The 26,783-nt window shown below is 44.3% G+C and overlaps 1 protein-coding gene across 1 annotated transcript; it reads right to left on the bottom strand.

The window, feature by feature from the left end:
* Positions 1 to 1,599: 1,599 nt before the first annotated feature.
* CHRNA3 (cholinergic receptor nicotinic alpha 3 subunit) lies at positions 1,600 to 26,783 on the bottom strand. The gene is made up of 6 exons (XM_067755244.1): positions 26,576 to 26,783; positions 24,751 to 24,890; positions 24,593 to 24,637; positions 23,362 to 23,471; positions 8,960 to 9,971; positions 1,600 to 2,136 (listed from the first exon to the last, which is right to left on the bottom strand). The coding sequence occupies exons 1-6, from the start codon at positions 26,667 to 26,669 to the stop codon at positions 2,008 to 2,010; spliced, it is 1,530 nt and encodes a 509-aa protein (XP_067611345.1). The 5' UTR covers positions 26,670 to 26,783; the 3' UTR covers positions 1,600 to 2,007.

The raw sequence follows: 26,783 nt of genomic DNA, 5'->3' as shown, positions 1-26,783 counted from the left end.
AAAAAAAAAGGTGCATGGTAAGAAATGACAGTAGTGAGACCTTACTGAAATAGTATAAACTGCAAGGAGATTGTGAGCTAAACAAGGAAACCATTGGGAAATCTGTTGTGATACTGAAAACAATTTTTCGTATTTCTGAACAGTAAGGTTTTTTTTTTTAAATCCAGTTACATCTCGACCGCTAAAAAAAAAAACAGTTTTCATATTTAGTCCATTTTTACATGGTCCACAGCACAGCATGCTACTTTATCACTGTAGAATTATATTCTGACATTACCTTACCCAAAAGGCTGGTTCAATATTCATTTAGCCATAATTCTCTTGACATTTTTCTTGCATGAATCTTTTTTTTTTTTTAACAAAAGTCAAGACAACTGGATAATAAGTAAACCTTGAAATGTCAAAAGCAAAGCCACTAGCTTGATGATAGGAAGTGATGATAGGAAGCTCTATTGAGAAAAAGCTTAAATGTAAGACCTAAAACAATAAAACTCTTAGAAGAAAACAGGACAATGCTTTATGACATTGGATTTGGCAATGATTTCTTGGATATGACACAAAAAGCATAGGTAATGAAAGAAAAAGCAGACAGATTGGACTTCATGAAAATTAAAAAATTTTGTGCATCAAAAGACACTATTGACAGTAAAAAGGCAACCCACAGAATGGGAGAAAATATTTGCAAATCATATATCTGATAAAGGATTAATATCTAGAATACATAGCGACCTCCTAAAACAATAAAAAGCACAATTCAAAACTGGACAAAGATCTTGAATAGACATTTCTCCAAAGAAGAAATGGCCACAAATGGCCAATAAGCACGTGAAAAAATGCTCAAAATCACTAATCATTAGAGAAATGAAATCAAAACTACAATGAGATACTGACTCACAACCAATAGGTTTGCTATTATCAGAAAAACAAAACAGGGCTTCGCTGGTGGCCCTGGCTGCTGAGCCTGCGCGTCCGGAGCCTGTGCTCCGCAACGGGAGACGCCACGACAGTGAGAGGCCTGCGTACCGAAAAAAAAAAAAAGTATGATGAGGATGTGGAGAAACTGGGGAGAATCCACCCTTGTACATTGTTGGTGGCAATATAGAATGGTATCGCCATGGTGGAAAGCAGTATGGCAGTTCCTCAAAAAATTAAAAATAGAATTGCCATATGATCGAGCAATTCCACTTCTGGGTATATCCCCAAAGGAACTGAAAGCAAGGTATCGGAGAGAGTACACCCATGTTCATAGCAGCATTATCCACAACAGCTAAAACATGGGAGCAACCCAAGTGTCCATCAACAGATAAATGGATAAGCAAAATGTATATACTTAAAATTGACTATTATTCAGCCTTAAAAAGTAAGGAAATTCTGCAATATGCTACAACATGGATGAACCTTAGGGACATTCTGTGAAGTGAAATAAGCCAGTCACAAAAAGACAAATACTGTATGATTCCACTTATATGAGGTACTTAGAGTAGTCAAAGTCATAAAGACAAAGTGTAATGATGGTTGCTGGTGGGAGGGGAGAATGGGGAATTATTGTTTAACTGGTCTATAGTTTTACAAGTTATGGGGATGGATGGTGGTGATGGTTACACAACAATGTGAATATATATATTTTTTTTTTCTTTTTTTTTTTTTTTTGCGGTACGCGGGCCTCTCACTGTTGTGGGCTCTCCCGTTGCGGAGCACAAGGCTCCAGACGCGCAGGCTCAGCGGCCATGGCTCACGGGCCCAGCCGCTCCGCAGCATGTGGGATCCTCCTGGACCGGGGCACGAACCCGTGTCCCCTGCATCGGCAGGCGGACTGTCAACCACGGCGCCACCAGGGAAGCCCTAAATATATTTAATACCACTGAACTGTGCCCTTAAACATGGTTAAGATGGTACATTTTATGCTAAGTGAATTTTACCACAACAAAAAATAAAATTAAAAAAACAGTGAGCCGCCTCTCCCCCAATACACATAAGTAACCTCATAAGTAACACACAGTTTAGTGCTTATGCATCATCCCTGGCCATCAAAGGTTGCAGAAACAATCCTGCTGTCCCTAAAATGCACACCAGAATGAAAACCCACAGAAATATACGATCAATCACCATGGCAACATACTTCCAATCGTCTTGAATCTGAAAGACAAAAACAAACATCATGAAAGAGGAAAAAATAAAGCAGGAAGGAAAAGGCAAGGTGGACACATTTTCAATATTGAATATCTAATAAATGGGTTTCAGTAGAAGAAGCCATTCTGCTTGCCAATATGCAAGAAACCTCTTTTTTCTAATGGATGTAGTCTGAGGAAGTCTACCATTCTCAAGTTTCTCTTTATGCACTAGAGAAACAGGAATAAAATATCTGTCATATTAAATGTTTTAAATCAAATTTCTTAACATCTACATAACCCTTTTTTCCCTAAAAATTGAATTCCAATTTATAAAGTTAGTTAAAACCAGTTAACTTGATTTACACCTCTGCAGGAGGATTCTGGGCCTTGGTTAGAATAGCTAATACAGTCCAACATAATTCAAAGTACTAGCTCTTATCCAGTTTTAGATACTAATTTCCTTGTAACGTCTGTTTCAAAAATGAAATAAGCACATCAGGGTAAGCCCATCATCACTCTTCCTCTCCCACCGCCCTCTCTCCACAATGCCCAACTAGCCAAGTATCATCTTCAATTAGAAGGCCAAAGGATCATGGAATTCCGTACAGTTACAGAACAGGTTCAAAATCAGAAATCAATGCTGACCATAAAGTAAAGATGGAAGAAAGAGCAAGACTAATTGTATACAAGACAGCTTCAATTTAGGCTTGAAATAGGAAGGAGAACTGCACATTAATTATACTAGACAACTCAGAAGGGAAACCATAATTGGACTGAGAAAAAGAGAACCCATGAATCAACTGATTTTGAAGAAATAATCACATAATAGAGAGGCAGCATGTGATTTAGTAATTTAATTAAGTGCACTGAAATGGGGCTGGGAGACAAGGATTTTATTTCACCATTATGAGCGTGAGTGAACGTGTCCCTCTGATGACATTGAGAAGTCAGTGGATTAGAGCTATAATGCCCTATTTGCCACCGGTTACTTATTTGAATTCCTAAGACTTTGGGTGTAAAAGATTCCAATATACAATAGACGCTGTGATTCCTGCCAACCCCCTACTGGCTAAACCTCCTAGGGCCTAGGAGGCAGCGGGGTGGGAAAACCAAGACTTGTTATAATCCCAGCTCTGCTCCTTTCTAGGCACGAGAATCTGGGTAAATTATGTGACCTCTCTCAGCCTCAATTTCCTCCTTGGTAAATCGGGGATAAGAACAGTACCTAATTCAGAGAGTTGTTATGAGGATTAAATGAAATATGTGCCTGGCACAGGGTCCTTAATGAATAATACCTACTGATATTAATGCTGATTTTAAAAATGACCATTAACCAAGTATAAATCTTCCTCTGAGAGCACTTCACATGGTTTAGCCTGGTGAAGAAAGAGGGGACTTGGGTTTTACACATGAATACAAACAGTGCTGCAAACAGAGCTGGGTGAAACTTAATTTTATGTCTAACTCTGAGTCTCTAAGGCACAAGGACACTGGTCATTCTCTGGAAACTTTGGCACTAGTGATGCATGAACAGGTAGATGAGTGTTGGGCAGAACGGTGAACTAGCCCAAGCACTTGGCTCTGTTTCCCAGCCCAACCCTGGAGATGTCCCAGAAACAAGAGGAGACCGTGCCTTAAAGACTCTCAGAAACCTGGGCAGGTGTGGACTGCTGAGTGTGAGCATGCGGTTGGAAGAGAAGGGTCTCGGTGGAGGGAAGGACTGGGGAAGGCTTGGTTGTGCTCTTCTCTCCCCCAACCCTGTGCCTCTTTCCAGCCTGCCACTCCCAGCCCAGAGATGCAGGCAGGGTCACTTGTCAGCAAAGAAGGGCCTGGCTGAGGGGAAGAGCAGAGCAGAGGTGCCCACTGATTGGTGGGGCCTGAGGCTTCCCTCCTCGCTCCCCACATCAAAGATGAACAACTGCAGTTGCGTGAAAGGGACGTGGAGGAGCTCCTCACGGACAAGGTCAGCTGGAGGGGAGGAAACGCCCCTGAAGGGGCGTCTAGCCCAGTTTGTGGCCATGTGGGTCCTCTGCCTTGGGAAGCATGGGTTTGGGCCCCTCAAACACAGTTCAGTAAGGATGGCTGACACCCCCAGAAAAGGTGAGTTTACAGGCCCCCAATACACAAACTTAGGTATTTGAAAGAAAATTCATGGAACAGATAGGTTAAGGATCTAAACTAAACAAGACAGTCTTTTGAGACTATCCAGATAGTCACTGGATAGGAGAGAATACTGGAAACACGAAGTTAGGAACAAGCAGTGTTATAGAAGAATCAAGTGGAAATACAAGTGTGAACAACAGACAAGTCGCGATAAAGAACTCAAGAGCTGGGGTGACTGGCAAGGGTAAATACAGCCCCGGAAAGAAACAGGGAGGAGAGTAAGGACCTCACCTAGGGCAGCGATGTAAAAGAAAAGCTAGGAGATGGAGAAGCTGGGAGCAGGGGTATCCCATCTGTACAACAACAGTTCAGGGAAAGAGAAAAGAAGGGTGAACAGGAGATCTTTACAGAAATAACATTGACTTCCCCAGAGTTAAAGTGAGATGAAAAACCTTGGAATTAAATGGCTCACAGGAATGCCAAACAGACTAGGAGAGACCCACACCAACACGTTGTGTTTGGTGTCATTCGATTTCTCTACAAACAGAAAATTCTAATAGCTTCTAGATAGAATAGATTGCTTGCAAAGGAACAACATTCAGATTAATTAAAACTTTTTCAGAAACGACACTGAGGCAAAAAGGCCATGGAGTGTTATTTAAGTATTTAAGGAAAAGAACTTCAACCCTAGAATTTCGTATCCAGCTAAACTCGCACTTAAAAGTGAGGGCACATGGGGTTCCCTGGTGGCGCAGTGGTTGAGAGTCTGTCTGCCGATGCAGGGGACACGGGTTCGTGCCCCGGTCCGGGAAGATCCCACGTGCTGCGGAGCAGCTGGGCCCGTGAGCCATGGCCGCTGAGCCTGTGCGTCTGGAGCCTGTGCTCCGCAACGGGAGAGGCCACAACAGTGAGAGGCCTGCATACTGCAAAAAAAAAAAAAAAAAAAAGTGAGGGCACAATACAGTTTAAAAAAAAATTATTTATTTTTGTCTGTGTTGGATCTTCGTTGCTGTGTGCGGGTTTTCCCTTATTGCGGTGAGTAGGGTCTACTCTTCGTTGTGGTGCGTGGGCTTCTCATTGCGGTGGCTTTTCTTGTTGTGGAGCACGGGCTCTAGGCGCGTGGGCTCAGTAGTTGTGGCACACGGGCTTAGTTGCTCTGCAGCGTGTGGGATCTTCCTGCATGAGGGCTCGAACCCGTGTCCCCTGCATTGTCAGGCAGATTCTTAACCACTGCGCCACCAGGGAAGCCCCACAATACATTTTTAAGCTTACAGGCCCCAAAAGGTTTACCCATAAACAATCCTGAGAAGGCATGCCAACACAAAGAGATAAATCCAGGAGGACACCATAAGTAGATGTGAGGGGTGACTATAGACTAAATAAAAAAAGGAAGGTCAAAAACCAAAACATATATTCATGAAAAACCAAAACTAAAGCTCTAGTAACACCCAGGTAACCAAAGCAGTGAGGAAGATCAGAGGGGAAGGACAGTTGGGTGGGGGCAAAACACAGATACTTAAAAATGTAAGAGACCAATTGATATGGAAAACGGAACTTGAGCATGGGTTTAAATCAGTTAGGAAGAGCTAGTAGAAGAATAAAAATAAAGCACACGACTTTCAACCAGCAAAAAATATTCAAACTTTCTAGTAAACAGCAAGAACTGAGGCAAAAAAAAAGTAAATGGAAAACGTGAAATAAGATGGCCAAAATTTAACCCTAGAAAACAGTAATTACAACACATGTAAATAAATCATTGATCAGAAGTCTGACTCTAGTTGGAATGAATGAACTAACAGATATACATACATATATAGATATATCTCTCTATCTGTATCTGAACCAAACAAAACAAGTTGTATCAGGGTTATTAGCTCAAAAGATCATGGCTCTGATCTATGCACACCTCCAAGACCTCAAGAACAACTCATACAGTGGAACCAACTTCAAACGATCAGCCGTCAAAACCGTAAGACGGAGAGTATTAACATGAGACCACAAGCTCCCTAACTAGTTTTCTAACTTGTAACCCAATCCTAGCCCTAACTCTGAATTTAGAGTATTAAACACCTCACAAGTGTGAGCAAGTAGGGGTGACCAACACAAACAACTTGAAAAGAGAACAGCCAAGGCGGGTGACACAATGACACTCCTGTCCCTCTGGGATCTGGCGTGTCCAGGGACAGTCATTCACAGGCTCTCAGCACCCTCAGGAGATGGCTCTGGGAGAACCAAGCCTGTTCATTCCAAGTGCCTAGGAGCCCAGGACAGTTAAAACCAACCAAGTTGGAGCCAGGGAATTAGGAAATTAAAATACCTCTAGAAAACTCTTATGTAAACAGCAGCATGTCCGTCACACAGTAAGAGAGAAAGAAGGCATCCTTCAGACAGCCCAACTCTCCTCAGAGCACTGAGTAGGCATCTTTATTCTAACACCTGCCACCCTTTCATAAACAGGTTGCAATCCACTGGACGGTGGTCCAGATTTCTGCTTTCTCTGGAAAAACAATGGGACCACATTCATCTGTGGTAACAGATGACCAGAAGTGAGCAGTGGCTGCCCCTTGAGATGAACCATGTGCCTCTAGCTGGCCACATTCAGGCTATTTCACTAATTTACCTTCCTGGCATTTCAGCTGTGACTTCCCTTTCAGTAACATTTTTTTTTTTTACTCTCTGCCTCCGTCACACGTCTTGTGGAAACTCTAACGCTAACTAAAACCCTCGTGAAACTCTTAACACCTTATATGGTTCCTAGTAAATAATTTTTGGAATAAAGATAGTTTCTAATAGCCTGACAAAGACGATGGGTACTTAGATCTCAATCTTTAGTAAATTATCACTCAAAAGAAGTGATTATTTTAAAAAGAAAGGGTAGAGAATATCTGCAAAAGTGAGTAGTGTTAGACAAATGAGATTCTCTAATCATGTACTTAATGTCCAACAACTGCTTCAGGGACTTCCTGGTGCTCCAGTGGTTAAGACTTCGACTTCCAATGCAGGGGGTGTGGGTTTGATCCCTGGTCCCGGAGCTAAGATCCCACGTGCCACAGGGCCAAAAAACCAAAACATAAAACAGAAGCAATGTTGTAAAAAATTCAATGAAGACTTGAAAAAAAAAAACCAACCAACCAACTACTTCAATTGAATTTAAAGGAGGGCCTGACTTTTTGGCTAAATTTCTGGTATCAGTGGGAGGTTTTGCATTGTTACAGTCACAAGTGGGCTCAGAGTTGCTCAGATGGGTGGGGTGAGGACACGGGGCCACTGTTGCTATCTCCCTCCTGTCTCATCTACTTTAATATGCCGTTCACAGCTGAATAAAAGAGGCTCCAGACATTTCCTACCAACATTAATTACCTACAGTGCATCAGGAGCTGAAATTATCTGGTAATTAGCTCTTTGCTAATAATCAACTTAAAAACAGAACCAGTTAATTTTAAAGCAGAGCTTCTTAAAAAATTATTGAACATGATTCTGGTAACCTTGGGGGTAAACAGTGTGGGAACAGCCAAACACATAAGTGTAAAGCTTCCCCATTACTAATACCTATCACTAGTTCTAGCATAAGATTTCTGAAGGAAATACAAGTTCACCCAATGAAAAAAAGATGGGCAAGAGTGTGAATAGATAGTTCACAAAAGAAGATATCCAAATGGCCAATAAGCATATGAAAAAGAGCCCTAATCATTAGTCCACAGGGACAAGAAAGGCCACTTCACCCCCGTTTGGCGAGGATGGGCAGCAGCTGGAACTCTCAAACATTGCCAGGGGGCATGTCAATCGGCTCAAACCCTTTGGAAACCTGACAGTGTCCACTAAAGTGAAAAGTACACCTCTCCAGTGATCCAGCAATTCCACCCCTAGGAATGTAGCCAGGAGAAACGAGTGTATATATTCACCAAAAGATATGTATAAATTTATAGCAGCTTTATTCATGTCGCCCCAAACTGGAAATAACCAAATGTCCAACAACTGTAGAATGAATAAACAGAAGGCGGTGTCGTCATACTGTAGAATCTTACACACCAATAACAAACCACAAGGATAAACCTCAGACATCTTTGTACACTTTGCTGAATGAAAGAAGTCTGATATGAAAGTTTATGCTATGCGATTCCACGTATATGAAGTTCAAGAATAGGTAAAATTAATTAACATAAAAGACGTCGGGATCAGTGGTTACTGAGGAGGGAGGGAGGGGGTTACTGACTGGGGAGGGGCACAAGGGAACCGTCTGGGGCACTGGAAATGTTCTATACCTTTACCTAGATCATGGTTATGTGGGTGTACACATAATGTAAAAATTCACTGAGATGTAGACTTAAGAGGTGTGTACTTTATGTAAATTACTCTTAAAGGGGAGTAGGGAGACACAACGAGTAAAGTTTAAAATGTCAGCTCAGCTGATCAGTACTAATTGGAGATCATCTGGCCTCATGCCCTCTTCCAGCCTACCTCCTAATCCACTCACTCAGCATCAGGTGTTCCAATGGCCCAAACTAATGGCAGCCCAGCAGCTAAATGCAGGGCACCACATACTCACAACCTTTATCATCCCATTTTACAGATGAAAAGACAGACTCACAGAGGTGAGGCGGTGTATCCAAGGATAAATAACTGGTAAATGAGGAGCTGGTCTGAACACAAGCCACTGATGCCAGTCTAATTCCTTGGCCACAAGGAACCAATACAATGTTTGTTGAATGAATGAATGACCAATGTGATAACAGACATATCCTTACCTCTTTGGCTTCATTCTGTGCTTTCATATTTTCAGCAATATACTTGACACTTTGGATAGCTTCTTTGATTTCTGGTGACAGAGCAGAGAGGGACAGCACGGCATTGACGGATTCAGAACTGGAGCTTCTCGTGAGATTGGCACTGAAATTCAGGATTTTTACCCTGCGGTGGTGGCAGTGGCTACATAGCTCGTCCTGGCAGGGGTAGCCTTCTTTGCAGCTCTTGGACTCTATGTGGCTGAAGCAATTCAGGTTTGAGAGCTCAGCGCTATTGAAGGGTCTTGGCCTCTGAGTGTTACCCTCACTGCTTGCCGGCCTGGTCATGAACATGACCCTGGGAAGAAAGTTCAAGAATATGGTCTTCACCCACATGGGCATCGTGTGTGTGGTGGGGGTCCTGTAGTGCACGTTGAGCACGAAGACGGTGATGACGATGGACAAGGTTACAAAAATCATGGTGAACAGGAGGTACTCGCCGATCAGGGGAATCACCAGAGAGGTGGACGGGATGGTCTCAGTGATCACCAGCAGAAACACAGTCAAGGAGAGGAGGACCGAGATGCAGAGGGTCACCTTCTCGCCGCAGTCGGAGGGCAGGTAGAAGACAAGCACAGTCAGGAAGGAGATGAGCAGGCAGGGGATGATGAGGTTGATGGTGTAGAACAGGGGCAGGCGCCGGATGTACAGCGAGTACGTGATGTCCGTGTAGATCTCCTCGCAGCAGTTGTACTTGATGTCATGTTTGTAGCCTGGGGCTTTGATGATGGCCCACTCACCACTCTCCCAGTAGTCCCTGAGGTTCATGGAGGAGCCGATCAGGACCAGGTCGATTTTTGCCTTGTCGTAGGACCAGGAACCAAACTTCATGGTGCAGTTCTGGTAATCGAATGGGAAGTAGGTCACATCGATTTTGCACGAGCTCTTAAAGATGGCCGGGGGGATCCAAGTCACTTCCCCTGTGTACTTGAGTAAAGCTTTGGTCTTGTCGTCCACCTGGAAATCCCCAACAGCACTGCGGAGACAAAGAGGAGGTGTGCGGCACACAGGTCATTACCATGTGGTCAGCTAGCCCAGCTTCTCACGCTGCCAGCAGGTAAACGGCAAGTAACGATTTGTAAAACTGCAGAATATGAGAGCTCAAAGTGCTGTAAAAGGTCTCGCAGTTCACCATCCCATTTACCAATGGGGATACTGAGGCCCAGGACCCCCCAACCCCCAACGATCTGACACACTCATCACCCCCCGCCCTGGGGCACGTCATGGGTTCATTCCACACCATACAACTCCCAGCTTGATATATATGGAGACACTCCCAAATGCCAGAGATTTTTTTTCTCCTTTAATTGAAGAAATAAAAGAAATGAATGAAAGTGGTCATCAGAGGCAGGTGTTTAGGTGACCTTGGGGATATTTGCCACTCGCTCTCCCTATGGTTTGGCCCTGGTAATGCCTCCTCATTCTGTCTGCATTGGGACCCCAATGTGTGTACACACACGGATGTCAAACCAGACCGTGGACCTGGAAGGGGCTGCAGAGACCACCGTAGGAGCCCACTGCCATTAAACTGAGCCTGTTAGATGGGTCTATTACCAGGCCCTATCTCTGGACCCTGGTTCTACCGTTTACCAAACTCCCCATTCCTCCCTGCACTGTTTTAGAATGAATAATCATGTTTTCTGATTCCTTGTCTTTCAAACCCAGCATGACAGGTTCCTTTGCCTTCTGTGTCCCTATCCTTCCCCATGTTCCTTCTCCCTTCTGTTTAGCTATGTGCGCCCTTTCTATGCAGAGACATACATTATTCCTAGAATTGGCTTGTTGGCATTTATCAGCTGGTTTGTGCAGTGGAAGATTTGCTGACGACCAGCTCAACACCCCGTCCAAGCTCACATCTGAGCATGAAGCCAGCCGGTCCTCATGACAATGGCCTCGCCCAGTGAAAGCTCTTGACATTTCCGTGGGTCAGCCCTGTTGATTTCTTAGAGTTCTGCATTTGAAGGCATGTATGTCCTTCTAAAGGGAGCAACCACTATACCCATTTGCCTGAAGAGCTGGAAAAAAAAAAAAAAAAGACAAACCTATACATTTAGGGATATCCTGGCTGGTTGTTACTGGATAGCACTGTGTGAAGACAGGAGGGGGTGTGTCCGGGGTGTGTCTCCTTGCTGGTCTCTGGCCCTCCCACCGTCACGCGCGTCTGTCGAGCAGGACAGTCGTTACATGTGAAGGCTTGATGTCAAATCCACTACCCGCCTTCACTCCAGCCAGCTGGGTTGTCCCAAAGGTGCCCTGCTGTGTTTATATGTTCTTAGCCCCACTTTATCCTACTGGGCCCTCAATTCCCCACAAGAAGAGGATTCCCAGCTCCAGGAGGAAAGGAGGGGTATGAGAAGTGGGAAGGGGGTGGGGACCCACACAGCCCCAAGTGGACTTGACCATGTTGGGCACCAAGGAGTCCTGGGAGGCTGGCCTACATTACGCAGAGGGCTGAGAGGACCCCTGGGAAGGCAGAGGCCTCCAGAACAACTTTCCTTAGGGCATCTGGATCAACAAAATGGACCTTCAGAGCCCAGGGACTAGTCCAGGGCAAAGTATGGCCCACTGGCCTGCCCCCTATTTCCGTACATAAATTTTTATTGGAGCACACAGCCATACCCATTTGTGGTCTATTGTCCGCAGTTACTTTTAAGCTACAAAGGCAGGACTGAGTAGCTGCGACAGAGACTCTAAGGCCCACAAAGCCTAAAATACTTAACTACCTGGCCCTTCACAGGAAAGCTTAATGATCCCTGCTTTAGTCTGATCCCCTCATTTTACCAACGAGGAAACTGAAGGTCAGAGGGCAGGACTGGCTTGCTCAGGGTCCCACACAGAGTCTGTGGCAGGGCCTTGACCAGTCGGAACTTGAGTCCTTAAGTCTATGTGTCCAAAAGGCCAAACACTGGAGATCAGCTTACCTTGGTTGCTGGTGCACATGTCTGCTATTTTCCAGGGATCCTGGTCACTGTGGCGGCTGCCTACAGACCCCCACAGCTGTGTCTGTCCAGACCAGGAGGCCTGCTTGCTGACAGCGTCAGCGGCCTAGCTCTGCCACCAGGAAACCGAAGATGAAGACCTCGCTGGGTACCAGGGTCTGGCAGAGCCCCAGCCACAGAGAGGGCGCTCGGTAAGTACTAGCTGACTGAACGGATGACCAAAAAGATAAATGAAGCTCTCACCCCCCTGGCTGCCCAAGAGATGGCTGGCAGCAAGGGTCAGCAGAGGGGGAAAGGTCTCACTCAGCCAGTGTGTTGCTGAACCACGTGAGCTGATTAAAAAAAAGAAAAGGCAGGGTGGGTGCAAATGATTAGTTGAGGTATCACTTTAATAGAAGGAAAGAGTAAGAGCTGAAGTGGGGCGAGGGTGGTGAGTGGTATGAGAAAGATCACGATGGCATCCGTTTCTTTAACCTTTCCAAATTTCCTCAGAAAAACAGGGCAACAAGATAGCAAAAGGAAAATCCCGCTGCCCACGTGGTCAACAAAGTTAGGTTACATGGAACTCTAAGAACCTCAGGTGTGAGAGAGTGGGGTCGAACCACTACCACCAGTGGGACCTGCGTGGGATTCGGGTGGGGTTAGCTGCTGTGGAGGTGGCTGAGGGAAGAGGAAGGGAAGTTCTCCTGTCCCGAAAGCCCCAGACAGAAATCACCAAGAGGTATCTGCCCCTCAAAAAAGAGGACCCCGCTCTGCACTGCATCTTCAGCAAGGGGAACGGTGAAACAGAGAGGGCACCACAGGTTCCAGTTTGTGGGAGAGGACAAAACGATGGGGAGCCACCAGGGTCTGCAGAGGAGGCTGGACTGGGCTCTATCTCAGAAACACCTCCCACCCCAACTGCCTTCCAGAAGGGCAGAGACCCACCCAGAAAAAAGCTGCATAGGGTAGGCTTCAAATTGAACAGCGTGGGAAACTGAGAGTAAGAAAAAGAAGATGGTTGAGAAAGTAGAGAAGCAGGTGTCTAGAAGTGGCAGCTCTCAGACTGTGGAGGTGGCTACACGGAGTATTTAAATGCTTCAAGGGAACCACTTGAGGAGGGAACTCCCAAGCAGGTGACACAAGAGACCCACCCTTACCCACTCCCATCCCCTCTGGGAACCTGTCCTAAAAGTACAACAAAGGCCATCTATTTAAACAAGAGCAACAGAAAAGGATTAGACTGAACCTCATATTAACATATTGTAAGAAAAATATGAAAAGTAATTGAATGACAATAGCATACAAGCAGACAAGTGCACACCGCAAAAATATAATCTCAGAGCAGATGAAACTGATAATCTGACATTACAAATTAAGGTAATAGAAAGAACGATCTTTAGAAACTTTGAAAGAGCAGCATAAATTAGAAATAGAAAAGTTAAGAATTTGGGTAAGCAATAGGAGGATGAATAAAGAACTGACAGAACTTAGGAAAGAATGGGAAGAAAGAAATTTAAAAAATCATTTTAGAAATAAAAACTAAAACGTAACAAGCAGCACACACCATGGAAAGTATTGTGATGAAAATAAAAAACAGAAAGGAGAAAAAATTCTTTTAAATCAAAAAGAGAAAAAGAATGTGAGAGAAAATAATATGGAAAGAATATAGGTAAAGCAGTTCAAATATATGTGAAAATGGAGTTCCTGGAGAGATAAAGCAATAGAACAGATCTGAAAAACTCTAATTCACAAAACATTTACTGGAATAAAAGATGGCTTATTATGTATATGGTACAGAGTAAAACAACTAGATTTTAAAGATAAAGGGTAAAATATCTTTGGGTTACCCAAGAAAAAGAACAACGCCCTTGTAAACAAGCTGACTATGAATCCCAATTCATCCAGAACAGTCCTGGTTTACATCTGTGGTCCTGGCACACGTATTAATAGAGTCCCTTTACTCTCCCCAAAGTCACCAGATTTTACAAGAAAAAAAGAAAATTAGACTGGCAATCGTTTTTGACAGCAACACTTCATACCAGAACATGAGTCAGCATTTTTAAGGTTTTCATGGAAGGAAAGTATGAGTGAAGGATTTTATATCAGCAAATGACCTAAGAGTATTACCTAAAAAGGCTACAATGAGTTATGAACTTGTAAGAACTTAGGGTACACTGTGTCCACGAACACTTTCTGAGGATTCTACTAGAGAACGAACTTCAAAGAACAAAAACATGGCAGGAGAAACTGGCATAAGAAGGTAAAAAGTCTTTCTAGTGTGTTGAAATGAAAAGAAACTCTCACCCGAGGTTCAGAGAAACTGAAGTTTTAGTTAGGAGAGAGGAATTGAAGGATAGTCTCTAAATCTTATTTTCAGCTTCAGATTCCAAGGAAATTCCTTATGATATTTGCTCCTCTCCATATCCGATGGAAGCTTTTCACTATGTCTCTCAGTACTGTTAAAAGCACACATCCCTAAAGTACCCCAGCTGTTCACCCAAGGTTGCCAGCAAGAAAACAGCTATGAAATGCAAATCATAAGGTTAAGATCTGTGCCCACTCTCTTAATTCTAGCTTAGCAAAAATTCTTACCACCCTGCTCAGCTCCTTAAGAGCCTTTGGACCAGGAGATTTCTACAAACCAGTTAATTTATCTCCTGTCCCAGTTCTTTAAGGACCAATTTACAAGTTGCATGAAAGAAACACATTTATGAATGCTGTCTTTTCTTGGAAAAGCAGTAAACAAAACACGGACCTCTAAGAGTTTTATAGTTTCTGGCCTTCCATTTAGGTCTTTAATCCATTTTGAGTTTATTTTTGTGAATGGTGTTAGGGAGTGCTCTAATTTCATTCTTTTACATGTAGCTGTCCAGTTTTCCCAGCACCACTTGTTGAAGAGGCTGTCTTTTCTCCATTGTATATTCTTGCCTCCTTTATCAAAGATAAGGTGACCATATGTGGGTGGGTTTATCTCTGGGCTTTCTATCCTGTTCCATTGATCTATATTTCTGTTTTTGTGCCAGTACCATACTCTCTTGATTACTGTAGCTTAAACTATAATTCAGAAAGAGTCACGTACCACAGTGTTCATGTTCAGCTCTATTTACAATAGCCAGGACATGGAAGCAACCTAAGTGTCCAGCGACAGATGAATGGATAAAGAAGATGTGGCACATATATACAATGGAATTACTCAGCCATAAAAAGAAATGAAACTGAGTTATTTGTAGTGAGGTGGATGGACCTAGAATCTGTCATACAGACCGAAGTAAGTCAGAAAGAGAAAAACAAATACCGTATGCTAACACATATATATGGAATCTAAAAAAAAAAAGGTTATGAAGAACCTAGGGGCAGGACAGGAATAAAGATGCAGACCTACTAGAGAATGGACTTGAGGACATGGGGAGGGGGAAGGGTAAGCTGGGACAAAATGAGAGAGTGGCATGGACATATATACACTACCAAATATAAAATCGATAGCTAGTGGGAAGCAGCCACACAGCACAGGGAGATCAGCTCAGTGCTTTGTGACCACCTAGAGGGTGGCATAGGGAGGGTGGGAGGGAGGGAGACGCAAGAGGGAAGAGATATGGGGATATATGTATATGTACATGTACAGCTGATTCACTTTGTTATAAAGCAGAAACTAACACACCATTGTAAAGCAATTATACTCCAATAAAGATGTTAAAAAAATAAAAAAATTTAAAAAATAAAAACACGGACCATCTTTAGAGTAGTTAAAGAACACTTCTCTTTTAACCCATGAATAGAAAGTGGGATTCAACCAAAAACGTAGCTTCTCTAGTCCCAATACGAACAGTAAAACATATTGATTCGTACTAATACGGCATACAAACCTAAACACAGAATGCTTTAAAATCTGATTAGACTAATTCTATATGAAGTGTTTTGTTGAAAAATGCTCAGTGGTTTTTTAAGACATTAGAACTCCAGAGATAAAGCACAGTTACGAAATTGAAGTTTGTCAATACCTGGAGAACAAACTAGTACATACTGTAAAATACCAATTAAAATTATGTTTGTCTAATAACAGAGGTTAAATGTGGAAGGTGTCAGGTTTGTATGGGCTTAAGAAAGAGGCAGGTTTTGTAGGTGCCACAATGGGCAGATTCAGATAGGCAGAGGAAGAACCTTTGAAAGAGAGAGAAAGGTGCAGCTTCCTGTGGCTGGTGGGCAGATGCACGTGTGCAGTGTGAGGCAGGGGCAGGGAGCATTCGCTGGGTGAGTAAAAGAATGAAGCTTGGAGAGGAACCAAGATGCTGGAGTAGAAGGACGTGCTCTCACTCCCTCTTGCAAGAACACCAGAACCACAACTAGCTGCTGGACAATCATCAACAGAAGACACTGGAACTCACCAAAAAAGATACCCCACATCCAAAGACAAAGGAGAAGCTACAATGAGATGGTAGGAGGAGCTCTATCACAGTAAAATCAAATCCCATAACTGCTGGGTGGGTGACTCACAGATTGGAGAACACTTATACTGCAGAAGCCCACCCACTGGAGTGAAGGTTCTGAGCCCCACGTCAGGCTTCCGAATCTGGGGGTCCGGCAACAGGAGGAGGAATTCCTAGAGAATTAGACCTTGAAGCCTAGTGGGAATTGACTGCAGGACTTCGACAGGACTAGGGGAAACAGAGACTCCACTCTTGGAGGGCACACACAAAGTAGTGTGCACATCAGGACTCAGGGTAAGGAGCAATGACCCCAGGGGAGACTGAACCAGACCAACCTGCTAGTGTTGGAGGGTCTCCTGCAGAGGCGGGGGGGGGGGCGCTGTGGCTCACCGTGGGGACAAGGACACTGACAGCAGAAGTTCTGGGAAGTACTCCTTGGCGTGAGCCCTCCCAGAGTCTGTCATTAGCCCCACCAAAAGCCCAGGTAGGCTCCAGTGTTGGGTTGCCTCAGGCCAAACAACCAACAGGGAGGGAACCCAGCCCCACCCATCAACAGTCAAGCGGATTAAGTTTAACTGAGCTCTGCCCAACAGAGCAACAGTCAGCTCTACCCAGCACCAGTCCCTCGCATCAAGCCTCTTAGATAGCCTCATCCAGCAGAGGGCAGAGAACAGAAGCAAGAAGAATTACAATCCTGCAGCCTGTGGAACAAAAACCACATTCACAGAAAAACAGACAATATGAAAACACAGATGGCTATGTACCACATGAAGGAACAAGATAAAACCCAAGTAAAACAACTAAATGAAGTGGAGATAGGCAACCTTCCAGAAAAAGAATTCAGAATAATGATAGTGAAGATGATCCAGGACCTCGGAAAAAGAATGGAGGCAAAGATAGAGAAGATGCAAGAAATGTTTAACAAAGACCTATAATAATTAGAGAACAAACAGAGATGAACAATACAATAACTGAAATGAAAACTACACTAGAAGGAATCAATAGCAGAATAACTGAGGCAGAAGAACAGATAAGTGAACTGGAAGACAGAATGGTGGAATTCACTGCTGCGCAACAGAATGAAGAAAAAAGAATGAAAAGAAATGAAGACAGCCTAAGAGACCTCTGGGACAACGTTAAATGCACCCACATTCACATTATAGGGGTCCCAGAAGGAGAAGAGAGAGAAAAAGGACCCGAGAAAATATTTGAAGAGATCATAGTCAAAAATTTCCCTAACATGGGGAAGGAAACAGCCACCCAAGTCCAGGAAGTGCAGAAAGTCCCATACAGGATAAACCCAAGGAGAAACATGCCGAGACACATAGTAATCAAATTGGCAAAAATGAAAGACAAAGAAAAACTACTGAAAGCAGCAAGGGAAAAATGACAAATAACATGCAAGGGAACTCCCATAAGGTTAACAGCTGATTTCTCAGCAGAAACTCTACAAGCCAGAAGGGAGTGGCATGATATACTTAAAGTGATGAAAGGGAAGAACCTACAACCAAGATTACTCTACCGGCAAGGATCTCATTCAGATTCGATGGAGAAATCAAAACCTTTACAGACAAGCAAAAGCTAAGAGAATTCAGCACCACCAAACCAGCTCTACAACAAATGCTAAAGGAACTTCTCTAAGTGGGAAACAAAAGAGAAGAAAAGGACCTACAAAAACAAACCCAAAACAATTAAGAAAATGGTCATAGGAACATACATATCAATAATTACCTTAAATGTGAATGGATTAAATGCTCCAACCAAAAGACACAGGCTTGCTGAATGGATACAAAAACAAGACCCATATATATGCTCTCTACAAGAGACCCACTTCAGATCTAGGGACACGTACAGACTGAAAGTGAGGGGATGGTGAAAGATATTCCATGCAAATGGAAGTCAAAAGAAAGCTGGAGTAGCTATAATCATATCAGATAAAATAGACTTTAAAATAAAGAATGTTACAAGAGACAAGGAAGGACACTACATAATGATCAAGGGATCACTCCAAGAAGAAGATATAACAATTATAAAGATATATGCACCCAACATAGGAGCACCTCAATACATAAGGCAACTGCTAACAGCTATAAAAGAGGAAATCAACAGTAAAACAATAGTGGGGGACTTTAACACCTCACTTACACCAATGGACAGATCATCCAAAATGAAAATAAATAAGGAAACAGAAGCTTTAAATGACACAATAGACCAAATAGATTTAATTGATATTTATAGGACATTCCATCCAAAAACAGCAGATTACACTTTCTTCTCAAGCACACACAGAACATTCTCCAGGATAGATCACATCTTGGGTCACAAATCAAGCCTCAGTATATTTAAGAAAAGTGAACTCATATCAAGCATCTTTTCTGACCACAATGCTATGAGATTACAAATGAATTACAGGGAAAAAAAACGTAAAAAAGACAACCACTTGGAGGCTAGACAATATGTTACTAAATAACCAAGAGATCACTGAAGAAATCAAAGAGGAAATCAACAAATACCTAGAGACAAATGACAATGAAAACACAATGATCCAAAACCTATGAGATGCAGGAAAAGCAGTTCTAAGAGGGAAGTTTATAGCTATACAAGCCTACCTCAAGAAACAAAAAACTCAAGTAAACAATCTAACCTTACACCTAAAGGAACTAGAGAAAGAAGAACAAACAAAACCCAAATTTAGCAGAAGGAAAGAAATCATAAAGATCAGAGCAGAAATAAATGAAATAGAAACAAAGAAAACAATAGCAAAGGTCAATAAAACTAAAAGCTGGTTCTTTGAGAAGATAAAACAAAATTGATAAACCATTAGCCTGACTCAACAAGAAAAAGAGGGAGAGGACTCAAATCAATAAAATTAAAAATGAAAAAGAAGTTACAACAGACATGGCAGACATACAAAGCATCCTAAGAGACTACTACAAGCAACTCTATGCCAATAAAATGGACAACCAGGAAGAAATGGACAAATTCTTAGAAAGGTATAACCTTCCAAGATTGAACCACAAAGAAACAGAAAATATGAACAGACCAATCACAAGTAATGAAATTGAAACTGTGATTAAAAATTTTCCAACAAAGAAAAGTCCAGGACCAGATGGCTTCACAGGTGAATTCTACCAAACATTTAGAGAAGAGCTAACACCCATCCTTCTCAAACTCTCCCAAAAAATTGCAGAGGAAGGAACACTCCCAAACTCATTCTCTGAGGCCACCATCACTCTGATACGAAAACCAAACAAAGATACTACCAAAGATAAAAATTACAGACCAATATCACTGATGAACACAGATGCAAAAATCCTCAACAAAATACTGGCAAACAGAATTCAGCAACACATTAAAAGGATCATACACCATGATCAAGTGGGATTTATCCCAGGAATGCAAGGATTCTTCAGTATACGCAAATCAATCAATGTGATACACCACATTAACAAAATGAAGAATAAAAACCATATAATCATCTCAATAGATGCAGAAAAAGCTTTTGACAAAATTCAACACCCGTTTATGATAAAAACTCTCCAGAAAGTGGGCACAGAGGGAAGCTACCTCAACATAAGAAAGGCCATATACGGCAAACCCACAGCAAACATCATTCTCAATGCTGAAAAACTGAAAGCATTTCCTCTAAGATCAGGAACAAGACAAGGATGTCCACTCTCACCACTATTATTCAACATAATTTTGGAAGTCCTAGCCATGGCAATCAGAGAAGGAAAAGAAATAAAAGGAATACAAATTGGAGAAGAAGAAGTAAAACTGTCTCTGTTTGCAGATGACATGATACTATACATAGAGAATCCTAAAAATGCCACAAGAAAACTACTAGAGCTAATCAATGAATTTGGTAAAGTTATGGGATACGAAATTAATGCACAGAAATCTCTTGCATTCCTATACACTAATGATGAAAAATCTGAAATAGAAATTATGGAAACACTCCTGTTTACCATTGCAACAAAAAGAATAAAATACCTAGGAATAAACCTACCTAGGGAAACAAAAGACCTATATGCAGAAAACTATAAGACACTGATGAAAAACATTAAAGATGATACCAACAGATGGAGAGATATACCATGTTCTTGGATTGGAAGAATCAATATTGTGAAAATGACTATACTACCCAAAGCAATCTACAGATTCAGTGCAATCCCTATCAAATTACCAATGGCATTTTTTACGAAACTAGAACAAATCATCTTAAAATTTGTACGGAGACACAAAAGATCCCGAATAGCAAAAGGAGTCTTGAGGGGAAAAACGGAGCTGGAGGAATCAGTCTCCCTGACTTCAGATTATACTACAAAGCTACAATAATCAAGACAATATGGTACTGGCACAAAAAACAGAAACATAGATCAATGGAACAAGATAGAAAGCCCAGCGATAAACCCACGTGCCTATGGTCAACTAATCTATGACAATGAGGCAAAGATATACAGTGGAGAAAAGACAGTCTCTTCAATACGTGGTGCTGGGAAAACTGGACAGCTACATGTAAAAGAATGAAATTAGAACACTCCCTAACACCATACACAAAAATAAACTCAAAATGGATTCGAGACCTAAATGTAAGACCGGACACTATGAAACTATTAGAGGAAAACATAGGAAGAACACTGTTTGACATAAATGACAGCAAGATCTTTTTTGATCCACCTCCTAGAGTAATGGAAATAAGAACAAAAATAAACAAATAGGACCTAATGAAATTTCAAAGCTGTTGCACAGCAAAGGAAACCATAAACAAGACGAAAAGACAACCCTCAGAATGGGAGAAAATATTCGCAAACTAATCAACAGACAAAGGATTAATCTTCAAAATATATAAACAGCTCATGCAGCTCAATATTAAAGAAACAAACAACCCAATCCAAAAATGGGCAGAAGACCTAAACAGACATTTCTCCAAAGAAGACATACAGATGGCCAAGAAGCACATGAAAAGCTGCTCAACATCACTAATTGTTAGAGAAATGCAAATCAAAACTACAGTTAGAATGGGCATCATCAAAAATCTGCAAACAACAGGGCTTCCCTGGTGGCGCAGTGGTTGAGGGTCCGCCTGTCAATGCAGGGGACATGGGTTCGTGCCCCGGTCCGGGAAGATCCCACATGCTGCGGAGAGGCTGGGCCCGTGAGCCATGGCCCCTGAGCCTGCGCGTCCAGAGCCTGTGCTCCACAACAGGAGAGGCCCCAACAGTGAGAGGCCCATGTACAGCAAAAAAAAAAAAAAAAAAAAAAACCTGCAAACAACAAATGCTGGAGAGGGTGTGGAGAAAAGGGAACCCTCTTGCACTGTTGGTGGGAATGTAATTTGATACAGCCACTATGGAGAACAGTATGGAGGTTCCTTAAAAAATTAAAAATGGAATTACCATATGATCTAGCAATCCCACTACTGGGCATATACCCAGAGAAAACCATAATTCAAAAATACACATGCACCCCAATGTTCATTGCAGCACTGTTTACAATAGCCAGGTCATGGAAGCAGCCTAAATGCCCATCGACAGACAAATGGATAAAGAAGTAGTGGTACATATATACAATGGAATATTACTCAGCCATAAAAAGGAACGAAATTGAGTCATTTGTTGATACATGGATGGATCTAGAGACTGTCATACAGAGTGAAGTAAGTCAGAAAGAGAAAAGCAAATATAGTATATTAATGCATGTATGTGGAACCCAGAAAAATGGTACAGATGAACCCGGTTTACAGGGCAGAAGTTGAGACACAGATGTAGAGAACGAACATATGGACACCAAGGGGGGAAAACCACGGTGGGGTGGGGATGGTGTTGTGCTGAATTGGGCGGTTGGGATTGACATGTATACACTGATGTGTATAAAATTGATGACTAGTAAGAACCTGCAGTACAAAAAAACAAACAAAAAAAACAACTAATACTAAACTTTCTTTGGGTTATTTGTATGGAAATATATTAATATAAATGATTCAAACGTTACATGAAATTTCTAAAAATCTTATATTTTCTGGTATAATGTTAGAAGTCATAACTCTAGTTATTACTTTAAAATGTATATCTCAGAAATAACTAAATTTCCTTGTCAGCTGCATTATTATGAACTTTCATCATATCTTTAACCGTGGTAATATTTAAGTCTTTTGTCATTTACAGAGAGTTCTGGGTGTACTCTGATGCTTTCACAAAATGTTCCTATAAAAGGGTTTCATCTTCAAGGAATTCATGGAAAAGACTCTGACAAGTACAGGTTTCTGGTAACTGACTATAGTGCTGAACTGAATGAATAAGCATTTTCAGAACTCTAATGGAAAACTGATGAATTCATAAAAGTGCTAACAAAAGATCAAGATGAAAAAAAATTAATTACATGGGACTGAGTGAACTGATGAGGATGATTACAATTTTTGTGACTTTCTGTTTGAATAATAAAAAAAAAATCCCACAAGGACTCAGAGGCAAAAAATATACAAATCAATTTTCACTGCAAAGTAAAGGAGCTGTTACAGTGGAGGATTACTGGACTGAATGTCAACATTATGACAGTACGAGTGTGTTTCGTGTTTGGTAGTTGCAATCATTGTTGCTTTTGTTGTGGTCATCCATTAAAAAAAAAGAATGAAGCTTTCCTGTGGTCTAACCATGGGGCGTGGCTACAGCCTGACTTACAGGGATGGTCAGGTCCTGCCTTGGTGACAGAAGCCCACCCCCATGTTTCCTTCCTTGCCCTTCCTCCAGTCTGTAATTGCATATTTGGATACTGTAACTCATTCCTGTATTCCCTGGTGTGTCTGATAAACTCCTAGAGGCAAGGGGGAGGGTATCTATCTTGTGCCACAGTATCTCTAGGACCTGGCACATAGTAGGTCAATAAATACCTGCGGAATGAACCAAATGAATGGAGCTCTCTTGGAAAAGGTCCCAGGAAGACCAGGCTGTAAAGCACAGCAGGCCAAGGACCCAGGTCCAGGCTGACAGCCCTGAGAGGTGGGGGCCACCCAGCACCTTACTTGTTATACAGCACAATGTCTGGCTTCCAGATCTTCTGTGCAGGGACACGCATGAACTCCGCTCCATTGTAGTCGGAGGGGTTCCACTTCAGCTTGTAGTCATTCCAGATCTGGGGGGAGAAGGCAAGGAGGGAGAGGGGGGCAGTGGAAGGACAAGCATGGTTTTACTTCTTTTGACACCACTCATCTTGGTGACCTCCCCACCTCGGCTGCAAGTCAGAGCCGCCTCTGCAATGCAGACCACACTGGCCCATTCCTCATGTGGGTGCTAGTGGGGAGACAGCACTGGGCTGAGTGTGCAGGCCGCCCCCATGAGTGGGGCAAGCCCAGCCCCCATCAATCAATCAGGACCACTAGGGCTTTCTCCAGTCACTTCCAGTGCCAGGTCCAGGTCCCTGCCTTAAGCTCCTGCTGTTTACATTCCTGAAACGGCTTGGACATGCCATCAGGCCCCAGTAATGGTGCTCATGACACACAGAACTCTCTTCCACCTCCGGGTTGAGCAGGGTTGGCCTCTGAAGGGTCTGGGGAAGGAACCATGATCCCACCAGGGCCCAGGAAGTGTTTGGGTGTAGAGGCTGGGGGGTGTGAGTCCTGAGCACCTGAGGGGAGAGAGGTGAAGCTGTGGCTGGAGGGAACGTGTACCAGAGGGCGGTGAGTGGGCACCGTGCCCATCTGGCTTGCCAGCCTCCTAGGAGGGAAGGCTGCATGAGCTGAGTGTCCAGTTGGCTGAGCTGGTGGAAGGATCACCCTTAGGCCAGTGGGTTATCTGTCCACGTCTGCACAAAGCCTCCCTGGGGAGAACATGTGGAAGCCCCTTTCTTTGGTCCCAATCTGAACAGGAAAATCCAGAACCCCAGCTCCCACCCCCCCATCAACAACAAGGATGAGTTTTTAGCAAGAGGAAGGGGAAGAGGCGCCTCAGGCGCCACCCTAGAGTCGGTGCCAGGGCTCCAGGCCCGGGTCAGCCCCATTTTGTCTGAGCATGGAGGTCTCTCTTTCCAGGATGCAGTCTATCGTCTGTGACTCGAGGGGCTGGGCCCTGCAGTCTTTCCACAGGGGTGTAGAGCAGTGCATATGACCCCAAGCCCAGGTAGAGACAGACCAGCCAGTCAGTGGACCTCAATCTGGGTCCACAGGAGTGAAGTAGGCGTTTTGGCCCTTGGTTCACAGACAGCAAATAAAGCAGTCACCACCAGGGGGCAGCAGTGCCCAGGGTCTGGTCACTTACTTGCTTGAGCCACAGGTTGGTCTCCATGATCTGGTTTACTTCATCCTAGAAAGAGAGATTAAAGTAGATGGTGAATTACAAAAACAAGGCTGGTTCTGGGAAAGGCTATTCCAGAAGCTCCATACCCCACGGCCACGGCTTGTGGCTCTGACACTCACCACCTTCACCAGCTGAGACATGGACACTTCAAACTGGATGATGACTGGGTCAGACACATTGGCCACTGGCCGGATGATCTCATTGTAATCTTCGAACAGCCGCTCAAACAGACGATGCTCGGCGTCGGAGGCTCTGGCCACTGAGGGAAGTAGCCCTGTCAGATCCTGGGGAAGTCACTTTTCCCCTCACCAGGGACACCATCCACCTACAGCTTCCTCTCCATCTGCTGAGGGTACTCTCTGGAACTCCAGACTTTCAGACTAGTCCTACTCCTTGAAGTTAAAGACTAGGAAACTGAGGCCCAAGAGAGAAGGGATTCCATCAGGTCACACACATTCGTTGAGAAGCACAATGATTACAAGCCTGGGCTCTGAATTTGGATAGATCTGGTGCAAATCCTGACAGAATCCTTGTGAGCTGTGTGAGCTTAGGCAAGTGGCTTAACCTCTCTAAACCTCATTTCCTTCATCTGTGAAAGATTATAAATGTATCCACCTCTTAGGGTTGTTATGAGTGAAGTGCTTAGCTCCATGCAGGCATATGGTAAGAGCTCAGGAACCGTCCTCACCATCTTTGTTACTGCACGGCAGCAGCGTGATCCAAATGCAATCTGCCTGCATACAGCCACAATGGAGAGACGACCAGTCCACTCCCAGGGCAGGAGTACCCCAGGGCCCGAGGGAGACTACAACCTAGGACTGGGGCTTTCCTTCTTCCCACCCAGGACCCTGTAGGGGTTTGGCCACCGAACATCTTAGAAGCGGGTGCCTACGTGGCTCCCATGCTCTCAGAGTGCGACCCACGGTTCCCGCTGATGTTGTCTTCACATCCTGATCAAAGACCCTTCCCTCTCTGAAACCCTTGGGGACCCTCTTTGTTTATAAGCCACACTCCAGGCATCTTGAGTCAGCTGTCTGCTGCTTCTCACAGATCTGGGAAAAATCTGGGGAGGGGATGAGGGGAATCCTTTAAGTCCAACCCAACTTCTCCAGGGATTTTGACTGTCCCCTAACCCCCCCCTCCAAATAAAGAAGGGGCCACATTCAGGAGCTCCGTGGGGAGTGTTCAGCGCTCTGAGTAGTGGGGGCCTCAGCACCGGAGGGGCAGGAACAGCGCTCTGAGTGCATGGTCACAACGTGGTCTCCCAACACACTTACCCTCCCAGCTGCAGGGACCGCCTGCAGCCCTGCCAAATCCCTCGTCCCCTGGTATCTACCACCCCTCCCAGGACACTCAAAAGCCTTTCTATCAGGGCCAGCTTCTCCCTAACAAGCTCCTCTTAGAGACCGGGCAGAAGGCGAAGGCGGGGAGGTGCCAGGAGTGCGGAGAGGCGAGGACAAGGAGGAGAGGCTGGCGCCCCTTAACGACTCCCCTCTGCCCCAGGTGGCCTTGAGCAAATCTTGAGCCCTCTCTGGCCTCAGCTTCCCCAGATATTCGTAAAACGAGGAGGTGGGCGGGATGCAGACAGTGGAACCCGCGGCCTGGGCGCGTCAGTTCAGCACCCAGTGCGCCAAGCAGGACAATGGGCAGGGCCGAGACTCGAATCTGTAACGCTGGGCTGTGGAAGGAAGAGCCCCAGTGCGGGCCCTCCCCGCGCCTCCAGGGAGCGCACAAATCACTCTCAAGGAGGGGCCCGCCGAGGGGAAAACACGCATCCCCCACCTAACTCGCCGCCGGGCCGGAGCCAGTCCACGCGAGTTTCGGGTCCCCAGCCACGGCGCCCTTCTCCCCACCTCCTCGCGCTGCGCTCCGGGCCGCATCCCCTTCGGACCCCGCTCGGGCTGGGCGCCCGTCCCTCCAGTCCCCCTCGCCCCGCGCGCGTACCTGGCAGCAGCAGCAGCAGAAATAGCAGCAGCGGCGGCGGCGCCCAGGGAGGCAAGAGCTTCGCGACGCGGACTCCGCGCGGCTGGGCGCCCATGGCTGGTCTGCCCTCTGGCCAGAGGTTCCGCGCTGACCGGGCGGGCGGCGTGGGGCGGAGGGCAGACCGAGCAGAGCCGGACGGTCGGGAGCCGGCGGGACAGTGGCGGAGACA

Source organism: Pseudorca crassidens, chromosome 1, assembly GCF_039906515.1.
Source record: "Pseudorca crassidens isolate mPseCra1 chromosome 1, mPseCra1.hap1, whole genome shotgun sequence".
NCBI classification, from domain to species: Eukaryota; Metazoa; Chordata; class Mammalia; order Artiodactyla; family Delphinidae; genus Pseudorca; species Pseudorca crassidens.
The sequence above is the reverse complement of the archived record's forward strand: the minus strand, read 5'-3'. Positions and strand labels throughout refer to the sequence as shown.